Source organism: Pelophylax lessonae, assembly GCF_965119305.1.
Source record: "Pelophylax lessonae genome assembly, chromosome: 9".
NCBI lineage: Eukaryota > Metazoa > Chordata > Amphibia > Anura > Ranidae > Pelophylax > Pelophylax lessonae.
In genome coordinates, this window is record NC_138776.1 from 92,372,489 (window position 1) to 92,385,506 (window position 13,018).

Genomic DNA, 13,018 nt, shown 5'->3' on the forward strand with positions numbered 1-13,018 from the left:
GACAGCAAATTTACACTGTTATACAAGCTGTACACTCACTACTTTACATTGTAGCAAAGAGTCATTTCTTCAGTGTTGTCACATGAAAAGACATAATAAAATATTTAAAAAAATGTGAGGGGTGTACAAAAAATGTGAGGGGTGTACTCACTTTTGTGAGATACTGTACATACAACAATATAAATAATTTTCAATAATGAGCAAAGGTTAGAATCCCTTGTACGTGTGAATTACTGTCTGCTGTCACTGCAGTTACTGCAGTAATTGACAAAACTACTTGGTGGTGCAGTCCACAGGAGATATTCTGTCCAGAAGTGGAATTCTGAAAAGAACAGTCAAAATTTTAGCTTACATTTTAAAAACTCTCTGAAGACTGCATATGAAATGAAATAATTACTCTACTTATGATTCCTTTCAGGTTCTTCTATAAAATTGACCTTTATTTTAATAAAGTTATACATGTCATTTTTTTTTCAGAGCAAACTGCATTCATATGCATATTGATGATATGACTATCCATGTCACAGCCGAGCACTTATTATGAACACAAACTGACAGAATGTCCCCACAAATCTTTATTGACCAATATAAGGCTTATCCTGTGTTATGTGTTCTCCTGACCACATCTTCCTAGAAAAGAAAGAAGCCGCGTGCATCAGCACTTTGTAGGTGTGGTACACTTTGCACCCAAGCAGGCTACATTGGGAATACTTTGTTTTCTGATATTGGCAACTGGGCAAACGAATTGCAAGTGCTCTGTTCCTCCTCAGTCATCCTGTTGGATGTTTTGTGTGCAGCTATGGCCTGCATTTCTCCACCATTGCGATTCAGCACTGCTCTCTCTGAAGTTGCATTGTTGGACTCTTTAGCTTCCAGATTATGGCAGTGAAACATCTGAAGCAGACATCTTCTGAACTGTGAAAAGAGGGCAAGAGTTAACTCTAAGTATAAATGTACAAGATTTTGATCAAACTATGAACAAGGCAAATATTTTAAGAGTTTTTAATGGGAAGGGTTAGAACCTCTGGATTTTTTGTGTCTTCGTGCCTGTTGGTATAGAAACATGGCAGAGTGAGAGAAGAAATCCCTCCACAAGATACAAGACAAGCAGAAAGCTAGAATTTCTGGAAGAGGATCCGCAATGGCAGTACCTGTTTGTTTTTTGTTTTTTTTTTAAATATAATTTTTATGGAGTTAAATATGGCTTAGACGTTTTCCCTTTCCCTTCAATCTAATAAAAGTTTTGTGTTACAATGCTTATTTATTTCCTATTAAATTTAGAAACTATTCCACTCCTCCAGACTTACTATGTACTCCTCCAGACTTACTATGCTGGTCTGGAAAAATCTTTGAAGGAAAATAAAGTCTGCCCAACCATATGAATATTTATACATTAGCTTAGACAATAGGCACTTAGATTGGCTGTTTACTAACAAATTCTAGACCACCCACCCCCCAACCACCCTCTCTTTTTTTTAAGCTATCCCCATCCCTATTACCCTTTTCCCACTTTCCCTCTGAAATCTCTTTATTGACCTTCACTATCTCCTTAATTAAATTTTTCGAATGTCCTTCACAAATGACTAACATCCATACTTAAGGACACTCTTCTTGATCCTCGCACACAAACTAATCTCTACCCGTTCCTTGTCCTCACAGAAGTTGAAATATCTGGTTCGATGCATTTCGAGTAGAACAACTACTGCACATTTTGCTTGTACCTGTTTACGCTAATTGAATTTCACTACAAATGTCTGTTGAATTTCTAAATGTTTGAATTCTGTATAGCATTCTACAGGGTAGGTGCTATGTAAAAGTATAGTGGGCCTTGGCTGCCTACCAGCAGGGCCATTATTTCAGCTGGGCTGTCATGTCTCCCAGGTGTATCTGCTGAGAGGGGAGTCTCCCCACTGGCTCCATGAGAGGATTCTCATTAGGCAGTGGAGGAAATCCAATCAGAGACACATTCAGGCCTGTATCTACCCCAGAAGGCAGATTCTGCCGCAGAGGATTCTGGGAGTGGGTATAAGTTTAAGGGGAACGTATGACGCAAGGTCTTTGGTGGGAAGCAGGGTCCCAGGAGGGAGGGTACGGCTGTCCCTCCTCCTGTCAGAAGGATTGGGTGTCTCAGGTGGCTGCCTGGGAATCCAGAGAATGCTGAGTTGAGCTGCAGAGGGGATCCGGTGTGTCCCGAGGACCAGTGGAGGAATAGGGGTTAAGTTCAAAGAAAGCCTGCCAAGGTTGTGAGTACTGTGAACTGACCCTAGGGGTCTGCCAAGTGTAGAGGGGACCACTCCAGAGAAAGTTCCAGGGATCCAGGAGTCAGCTAGCTGTAAAGGGGGTGCCTAGTCAGAGGACCCTGAAGTTTATAGAGGGCGCCAGCGGTTGGGCCCTGAAGAGCTAATGTGTACAGTGTGCAGTGTACAGAGTTAAGAGTTGCAGTGAAGGACTGAAGAGAGCAGTTCAGTGACTTTTGAGCTAAATTGAGTGTCAGGAGTCGAGTGTTCTACAGTCCTGGATCTTCTGAGTTAACAAACAAGTTAAAGTCGAAGTTCCAGCACAAGTTCAGCATAACAGTATCTTCAAGCGCCAGGAAGCGCTGGTCGGCATTCAGCCGGCGTCAAGACAGTGCCAACGGGCATTTTTGCATAAAGTCCCAGTTAACCTAGTTGAGCCAGAGGAGTATCCCACTCATTCCCTTCTCCCATCCCCAAAACACAATAAACAAAACCAACCAAAGATGACGGAGTGGTAATTGTCTCAACTCTCACACTTGGGTTCACAACCTAAATGTGTTGGAAGTGTCACCGGTAACAATAGCAGACCCACATCAGGCTCAAGGCCTGGAAATATTGCTACATCTATACAAATTTTTTACTTGTATTTACTTTCAATAAACTTTAAATTGTGAAAAAAAATGCAAAAAACAAAATGAATATTTATACAAATCAAAATAAATTGCATTACATAATCGAGGTACTCCTCATTTTTATACCTTGGCCACCAAAGTAGATCAAAAACCCAATCACAGATGTCATATACATATAATATTTTTTTTTTTCTAAGCCCGTGGTGTGTGAAACACACTCAAGCTAAACCCGGTGCATAAAAAACTGCGTGAGAAACACTAAAAGTGCACAGGGCGTACACATGGCCCTCCTCCAAAAAGGAAAGGCCCTCACCCTGATCCCCCGGGGCGCAAGACTCCTGACGGGGACTGAGGTACTCACTTGGTCCTACCTGGCCGAAACCAGGTAGACCCCATTCTCTGGGAGGACTGCTGAAAAAGCCCACCCCAAGTACTAGGTGGGGCTCCCCCGAAGGGAGACCCCATGAAAGAGAGTGAACTAAGCCAGAAGGCCATATCCACCCCCTCCCAAGACTTTCAGGTCAGGCCTGAGAACCTACGCCCTACTAATCGTGCCGTGATAAAGTATACCGCCACAAAAATAAGGACAAAATGGGAACACACAACACAAAAAAGAGTGGGGAAAAGGAAGTGCAGGTAGTAGTGTCAAGGTGCAGGACCTGGACTGGCCCCTCAGCCAGGAATAAAAAATTCCTCTGGTCCCGGCCAAAAGGCCCGTCCCAAGAGGCAGGTACAAAAAGTGTATGTGGTGCAGTAACCAAGGTGACAAAACTCAAGGTGAACTGCGCCTCACCAGTGAGAATTACGGCATCCCTGGGCTGCCACCCCAAGGGCACATACACCACAGGCTTTTTTAGGTCCCTGCCTTCAGCCAGACCACCGTAGCCTATCCCTACCAGCAGGCATTGGAACTTGGACAGCTTAGGGAGAGCCTACCTTCAACTGGGGATAAGCCTTTTGCAAGGCCAGATTCAACCCAGGAGGAAAGGCCCTCCCCTCACCATCCTCGTTCCTCAGCCAATTATATCCAGGAGCAATACTAACCGGCCTCCAGGACAGACCGGCTTTCTTGCTCCCTTCAAACTGGTAAGAACAGATTATCCCATTCAAATCAGAAGGCGGCGGACCCACCTAGCTTTCTTGGACATGACCTACTTTCCATACCCCAGTGACGTCCAGGCGCTACGGATTTCGGTCATTCCGGTACTAACCAAGGTCCATACCAACTGATAAGAACAGATACTACACTTGATCTTAGCCAAAAGGCAGATGTCATATAATGTTTGATATGTCCTTTCAAAAGTTGTTTAAAATAATACCTGGTGATCTTGCCATGACAGCCCTTGTCCAGGCACTACCTGTTATGGGTTGAAAAATAAGGTGTGCAAACAAAAAGGTGTCTCCAGTAGCAACCGAAACTTTAACCTGGATAAAGTAAACGTGTAATGTGCAATAAATGGGTGCGCTAGATATGGACAGTGTATGCTTGACCAAAAGGAAAACACTGTGTAAAGAATGCCTAATAAATTAATATATAATGCAAAAGTTATAATATATTGTGCACAATGTGACCCTAAATGTGGTGTGAACAATTAAAACAAATCAGTCCAAATGAAAAAAGTTCTTAAAAGTGAAAAGGTGAAGAAGAGGATGTACAGACACAGAATCCCTCTTGGCACCCACGTGTAAAGAAGAGAGAGGTAATGCCCTTACCAACTCGACATAATCACACACTTGGAAAGATGACACCGGCCAGTGTAGTAGATAGAAAAGAAATCCCAACCTTTCACTCTTCCACCCGATGTGCGGTATATGAAAACTCTTACCAAAGGCAAGTCTTTCACAGATCAGATGGGTAGTGATAATATTCTCTAGACTACCAGGCAGTAAACTTTCTTGCGAATCCTGCTCTGTTGCTGTGGGGAGGTAAATCTCTTTCTTGTACCTCTCACATTCAACCACAGATAAATGTCCACATAGGAGAATAAAAACAGGCAATAGTGCATTACCTCTTATACAGCTTTATTTTAAAGGTAGAACACCTACATTAAAGTTGAATAAATAGGCGAATACAATTTCAGTCGTGGCCGCTCTGCAGCGCGGACCACGGGTGGTGACAGCGCAGGGTTCTCCCCCGACGCGTTTCCCCTGATGAGGCATGCATCCACTGGGAATGGACATTTATCTGTGGCTGAATGTGAGGGGTACAAGAAAGAGATTTACCTCCCCACAGCAACCGGAGTCAGAGCACAATTCGCAAGAAAGTTTACTGCCTGGTAGTCTGGAGAATATTATCACTCCCCATCTGATCTGTGAAAGACTTGCCTTTGGTAAGAGTTTTCATATACCACACATCGGGTGGAAGAGTGAAAGGTTGGGATTTCTTTTCTATCTACTACACTGGCCGGTGTCATCTTTCCAAGTGTGTGATTATGTCGAGTTGGTAAGGGCATTACCTCTCTCTTCTTTACACGTGGGTGCCAAGAGGGATTCTGTGTCTGTACATCCTCTTCTTCACCTTTTTCACTTTTAAGAAGACCACAGCCTTCTTCATTTGGACTCTTTTCATTTGGACAGATTTGTTTTAATTGTTCACATCACATTTAGGGTCACATTGTGCACAATATATTATAACTTTTGCATTATATATTAATTTATTAGGCATTCTTTACACAGTGTTTTCCTTTTGGTCAAGCATACACTGTCCATATCTAGCGCACCCATTTATTGCACACTTCCTGTTATGGGGTGACAACTGTCTCCCAACTGCTCCTGTGAATGGTTACTCTCTTACATGCACCCCTGGCAGACACTACAAGTGGATGTGCCAACACACATTGCTCATGCATGGTCCAGTCTAGTAACTAAGGGGAGGCTGGCCCAGAGCAATGGTATGCAGTTGACGTTTGAGCAAGTGCATACAGACACGAAGTGGCTGGAAAAAAAAAATACAGTTGTTTACATAGAGTGTTTTAGCAAGCTAAATGTCATCTGGTTAGGGTTTAGGTCAACTTCATAGTTGACAATACATGATAGATCTCCTCTTTGGTCAGGTGGGTATTTTCACTTTGATTAATACTTATAAGACATGTTGGGCCAGTGGCCAGTAAGTAAAGATACTCCCCTATTTATAGACTTCAAGGAGTAGATGTCTGATCTATAAAAGATGGCTAAGAGGCTAAGCCCTTAAATTCCCCAAAAATAGCCTCTCTTTCCCTTCCCCTTTCCCTCCCAGTCTTCATCTATCCTCATCTGCCATTTCCTTACATATACATATCTTTTATAGATCAGACTTCTACTCCTGATGAAGTGGCATATTCAGTCCACGATACTCGTCGAGTTCAATAATGTTGTGACTATATTTATTTATTTTAGTACTGTTGGCCATTACAGTCTATGGATGTTGTGAACATTAACCACCCCCCATCTGCGCTACAGCCTATATACGGCTGCAGCGCGGACTTGAATTTTCGGGAGGCCGTTTTTAAACGGCCTCCCAGTGACACGCCCCCAGCGCGCTCCCGCGAGCGCGCTGCGGGGAAAATCTGTGTCGGCCGTGTCCCTTGGACACGGCCGATCACAGATCGTGGTGAATGGCCAATCACAGCGGCCATTAACCACGTGATCAGGCCGTCCAATGAGCGATGATCTCATATGTAAACATATGAGATCATCTCTCATCGCCGGCGCTCCTTCCTCACACGGAGCCTGCAGTGTGAGGAAGGAGGGGGAGCCTCACAGCGCCGGGGACACAGGACAATGTAATTAGGGCACCGATCACCAGTGCCCTGATTACTAAAGCTAAAAATACACACACAGTGCCCCCCCATCAGTGCCCACAGTGCCCGCCATCAGTGCCCCCCATCAATGCCCATAGTGCTGCTAGTCAGTGCCCATCAGTGCCTGCTCATCTAGGCACTGATGAGCACTGACTGGCAGCACTATGGGCACTGAGTGTGGGCACTGATGGTGCTGCCCATCAGTGCCGCTCATCAGTGCCACCCGTCAGTGTCCAGTGCCATCCGCCAGTGCCCATCAGTGCCGCCTATCAGTGCCCATCAGTGCCGCCCGTCAGTGCCGCCTCTCAGTGCCGCCTGTCAGTGCCCAGCAGTGCCACCTGTCAGTGCCCAGCAGTGCCACCTCTCAGTGCCCAGCAGTGCCACCTCTCAGTGCCCAGCAGTGCCACCTCTCAGTGCTCATCAGTGCCGCCTATCAGTGCTCATCAGTGCCGCCTATCAGTGCCGCCTATCAGTGCTCATCAGTGCGGCATATTAGTACCTCCTCATCAGTGCCCATAAGTGCCACCTCATCAGTGCCCATAAGTGCCACCTCATCAGTGCCCATCAGTGCAGCCTATCAGTGCCCATCAGTGCCGCCTCATCAGCGCACATCAGTGAAGGAGAAACATTTATTTTCAAAATTTACTCGCAGAAAATAAGAAAAACTTTTTTTTTTTTTCAAAATTTTCTGTCTTTATTCTTTTTTTTTGTAAAAAATAAAAATCGCAGAGGTGATTAAATACCACCAAAAGAAAGTTCTATTTGTGTGAAAAAAATGATAAAAATTTCATATGGGTATAGTGTAGCATGACCACGCAATTGTCAGTCAAAGTGTGAGAGCGCTGAAAGCTGAAAATTGGCCTGGATGGGAAGGGTGTTTAAGAGCACAGAAGGCAAGTTTGTTAATACTCTATTACTCTTGGAAATTTGCTATGTTGGGTTTTTATGAACACTGGAATTGGGACTATTTACCAGTTTTTTACTCTGTCTATGCAATATACTAATTATGTATGCTATGGTCTTTATTTGTATGTATATGTCAATAAATGTGTTATTTTTTCCTGCAAGCCGTGTCATGTCTCTCACTCAAAGTCCCAAACTTTCTCTTTATTTTTACCAATCAGGGATGGAGGTGCACGACATATCCCATCGTGCGTCTCATTTAAAGTCCCACCTCCCCCTCCTTTTGCTACCTGATAAGCACAAGAGCACACACATGCTTTCACCTAGCACCTGACTAGGAGGGTGCTACACGCGTATTCAACATTTTATGTCTGATACTTTATTTTTAATTTTTTTGGGTTAAATATTTTGGTTTTTTACGTGATGTTGAATATATCGTATGCGCTGTGATAATATTTGCAGTTTCTGTACAGGTTATTAGATGCATTAAGGCTAATGCATAGCGCAAGTTTACATAGCGCAAGCTTTTGAATTTAGTTAAAGTATTTTTATTATTTTCCTTCCTTTGCTGCAGAAAAATCTACAGCAATTCAGACAGGTCCTAGACAGACCCCCCCCCCCCCCCCCCATCCAGGGCATGAGCAAACAGACTAACCTGTTGATAAGGCAAAGGCTGCACGTTCAGCAGTCTGTGTAGGCACCTTCCTGAATAAGGCAGATGTACACTGCAGAGATCTGAAGTGTGCTCTGCTGAGTAACAGCAGATTTTGAAGGATCAAAGCTGATTGTTAAAATAATGTAATCTGGAAAGTCATCTTTACTGCATCGGGATGTGTTCATATTTGTAAAATCAAAGAATGCATACAGCTCAGCTCACAATACTATTAACAGATGTTAAACATGTTGCAGGAACCATAAAGCAGGCCATAGACGATTCGAATTTCGTACGATTTATCGTTCGATAAACGAAAGCGGCACTCGTGCACATCATCGAGTGTACCATCAATGTGAGCCGAAAATCGTACGACAAAACACTATTTTTTGTGCCTTTTAACCACATCTCTACCGGACACACTCCCTACTGTTCTGTGTTTTGTTATGCGAAATCATACAACTCACCCACTAATGATACGAAATTCGGCCGATTTTCGCAAAAAAACCCAACATGTTGGATATGTGAATTTTTGCTGTCGTACGAAAATCAAACGTTTTACATACCACACTAACGATACGAAAATCGTTCGATAACACTGCCATTTACGATTTTCGAACGAAATTCGAATCGTCTATGGCCTGCTTAAGCAGCCATCCTTTGGAAGCCAAAAGGTCCAGTGACAGCACTGCATAGTTGTATAATGGCCATGAAAAAAAAAGGTAATTATCAAGAACCAGGTGCACCAATGGTCCAAAAAACTGTTCACTCACATTTTTTCCATGTTTAGGAATAATAATGCCAGCACGCTAAAATTATTTTTGGAGGGAATTCTTGGAACTAAAAGTGGATTTACACCTCTTTCACCCCTAAAAAATTGAATGCTTATTTTTTTAAAAATAAAATTCTTCAGACTCATCTTGCCTTCTCATTATAGCAGATTGTTGATATTTTTATATTGTGAATGGCTTTTGTTACTTATCTACCCCTGTATGTCTCCTGAGTATTGACTAAGGTCGACATGTCATTTTTTGTAATTTACTGCCATGTCACTTATTGCAATATGCTGCTTTGGTGTCATTTAGCCTATTTGTCTACAATTAAATGTTTTCCTTTCAAGGTTTTCAAAAGCTAAAGTTGCCAATCATTTGACCAATTATTTATTTAATATTTTCTACAGTGGTTAATTACCATACTTAATGGTGTCTAAAATCTATAATAGCCTAACCTTAAGAGTTGATCAATATTTTGATTTTTTATTTTTTTTTCAAACACTCTGTTTCAAATCTTTCTTCTTCAGCATTTTATGTCTGCTGAGGCATGCACACATGGGAGCAATCTGCAAGAATTCAGAATTCCCTTTCAAATGGAAAAGTCTGCAGACAGCGTGCTACTAATAAAGTGTTTGATACTGAGTGTGATATGGGCAGTTGGGAACCCATGGTGGTAGTGGTTGCAGTTACACAGGGACCCTTAGGTTAAATAAAGCTGAATCTTTAACTTACATTGCTTACTGCTAAAGGCAGTTAGAAGGCTTGTGAACATTGTTGACAAGTTTGTGTAGTTTTTCAGGGTTCAGTAGTGAGGCATTGTGACTGAAGCAAATTTATATGGGATCTTACATTAGCCCTTGTAATAGGGGATGGCTAGTGCGGGGTGGTGCTGGGCAAAGTCCAAGGGTGAAGATCCATGGTTATATACTGCCTCAGTCATCAGAAGCCACTCCAAAGTCTAGGTATTTTAACATTTCCTGACCTGCATTTGCAGTACTTTCACAAAAGGCAACCTTTGACATTCCAAGGAAAAGCATAGTTGGAAACCTCCCATCAAAATCTTCATCTACAGCACCTTACAGTTCTGCAAAAAGTATGTTTAACTATATAAGGTGAATGATAAAAGTAGAAAAATAAGGTATAAAATTAGGATATTTCACATTCCTCACCAAATGAGGCAAAGCATAGATATAATAAACAAGATACAGATTCCTTTCGTGGAGCTTCTTGACAACGATGTGTAGCAGACATACTTTACCATGGGCGTCCACAGAACTTTTATCGGGGGGGGGGGGGGGCATAATTTTTGGTCACCCATGCTCTGCCTCTTTTCAACAATGTCATGGAGGGGAGGGGCTTAGTCATTATACTTATTTTGAGTATTTATTTTTAAAGAGCAAACACCAGAATTAATTTTTAAAGCATTTTTAACCTAAAAAAAAAAAGTATCCTGTTCTCTTAAAGCATGTTACACAGCACAGTGCTTTGCTGTGTAATTTGGCCCCTTCTATCACCTTAAATAACTGGCTGATCCTGTCTGGCTATGTCCTCCCCTCTGTAAACTGACAACGATATACCATGGCTGCTGAGCCCTGACACTGTGGTCAGTGTACATGCCTCTGTCATCTGCAGCCCTCCTGTCCTCCTCTGTCCTCTCTCAACTCAATCTCACCTACCTGTCTGCTCCTGTGTCAGTGCCCACCCTTCCCTCCCCTTCTGCGGCTGTAGTTTCATTTAAAGTTTTATATCCTGTCTACAGTCTGTTTAATAATCCTGTGTGCCCCTGTGTCTGTGTTTTATAAAAATAAGCCATTCTTTACAGGTTTTCAGAGCGCCACTCACCGCTCACGTGACCCGCTGCCTCTCTCCTCCTCTCCCCCTCCCCTCCTCCTCCCCTCCAGACTGACATCAGTGAGGAATCATCGGCCCCGCCCGCTGCCGGCAGCTGTTAGATGGGAAGAGGAGAGAGCTGACGGGTCACATGAGTGGTGCTCGGCCCTCTGAAAACTAGTAAAGAAAGGCTTATTTTTTTAAAACACATACAGAGACACACAGACACAGGGCAGGGCACACAGGATTATTAAACAGACAGGATGGTATAAAATGGCTTAACAACCACTTGAAAGGGGAAGTTGAGATTCCGGGGGGGGGGGGGCATTTGCCCCCCCCCCCCTTTCCCCTAACTGCGGATGCCCATGTACTTTACCACTAATACAATAAAACACTTCCTGAAGTATACTCTGGGGAGGAATGACCTGGTTTCATCTAGGTCTATTAGTCGTCGCATGTGCATGGAGTAGATGTTTTCATTTTCCTGCAAAAGGAAACATACTGTACATAAAACTAATACTGAACATACACTCCATACCTGTTTGTTCATGAAGACATAGATAACTGGGTTGTACATGGAAGCAGTTTTTGCAAAGAAGGCCGGGATTGCAGATAGTCTTGCATCCAGTGTTATTGTTGGATGTGCTGTGACAAGAATAGAGAACGCAGCGTATGGTGACCAGCAGACAAGGAAGGCCAGGATCATTATTATTACCATTCGAGTGACTTCTTTCTCTGGTTTTCTGGTAGAACCCAGTCTGCCTTGAGTGTCTGATACCTGCAGGAAAAAAAGTGACTGATGTCATGATTTTTATTTTCCTAAAACTAACTAGTCATAATACTTGAAGCAAACTTTCAGTCAAATGTTTTTTGCTGACCTGCCATGTAAAGTCCTGCACCAAACACAATATGGGTGGTCTTCCAAGCATTGAAAAAAAATGGACACATTAGGGCTTAGTTTACACTTACAACTATGAGTGGGGGGGGAGTAGTGCAGTTAAAAAAAATAGGTGGTCAAGTCGCATTTGTACCCCCCACCCTTAAGCTGCATAGGCAGCTAGGCATCTATGTACACATGCTGCAGCAGTGGTGCTTTGCATTTAGGCTTGGCAAAAGTTATCCCCCCTCTCGCATTCAGCAGGACCACCCTTGAATGTGAAATATTCAAAGGAACAGGGTTTGCACTGCATCAACAAGCCAAATGCTAGACTTGAACTTGTGGTTTGGTGTCTCCATTCAAACAGCCCATTCAGCTGTAAAAAATAAAAAACAACAAAAAAAAAAAAAACACAAGCATTCAGGAGGTGGCAGTATCATCTCCTGAATGCCTGTCAGCTGCAAATGCATCCCTCGCTGAAAACTGATCCATCAGGAAATTATCACTAGCACAAGCACATGAACACAACAGCACACTGATCCCTGCTGAATACATGAGCACTGCTGTACAAGACATGAATACCAAACCAAATTCAGGTGGTCACACTGCTTGCAATAAAAATAAATTTTTTATGTTGTGTTAAAGCTAAATTCCAACCATGGTTTTTTTTGCATAGTTCGATTGATCCAACTTCAACGGATGTAAATATGCATCTGCCATACCTGTGGGATCCCTGTGGTAGACACTGCTGCTAAAGTGCTCCTGCTAGCTTCCAGGTCCCGTGCCAAGTGCACGGTGCGTGCCATTCAGAGATCACTTCCTGTTTTCAAAATGAATGGAAATGTTCTCTGATTGGAAGAGGTGAAGAGGTAGGGAGGTGATGATCTCCACCTTGACTAATCAGGGAATATTTTGCATTCATTGAGAAAAATGCAAGGCTTCCTCAGGGATTGGTCAGGTATGGCACATGCATACTTACATTGGCCTAGAGTAACTATGCAAATAAAGCAATACCTAAACTGCTTTAATTACAAACTCCATTTATACCTGTCTGTTCAGCTTTACTACTGCCCTTATTCTTTCCACAGATCAGGTTTCCTCACAGATTCTCCTAGGATGCGTAAAGCTCTTTCTCAAAGGATGAAGTTTAATGACATTTTCTGTATTTTCCCACATAGACAGAATGTATTTACTCAACAAAATACACTGTTTTCAATTGGAGCAGTTGTAAAAGTTGTCCATGCTGTCCTATGGGTGCAGTTTCCCATGGAAGGCAATTCACTGGAGACCTTCATTCTCATCACGTTTTGAAAATATATAACAATCCATTTATTC

General features: G+C 42.8%; 1 protein-coding gene across 1 annotated transcript in view; it reads right to left on the reverse strand.

Annotated features, from left to right (window-relative positions):
- Positions 1-430: 430 nt before the first annotated feature.
- The window catches only part of LOC309563180 (opsin-VA-like), a 109,464-nt gene continuing 96,876 nt past the window's right edge, over positions 431-13,018 (reverse strand). The window contains exons 4-5 of the mRNA XM_082267514.1: positions 11,345-11,584; positions 431-915 (exon numbers count right to left, since the gene is read on the reverse strand). Of these exons, the coding sequence (XP_082123640.1) occupies positions 697-915; positions 11,345-11,584 (459 nt within the window). The 3' untranslated portion in view covers positions 431-696. The remainder of the gene's footprint in view (positions 916-11,344; positions 11,585-13,018) is intronic.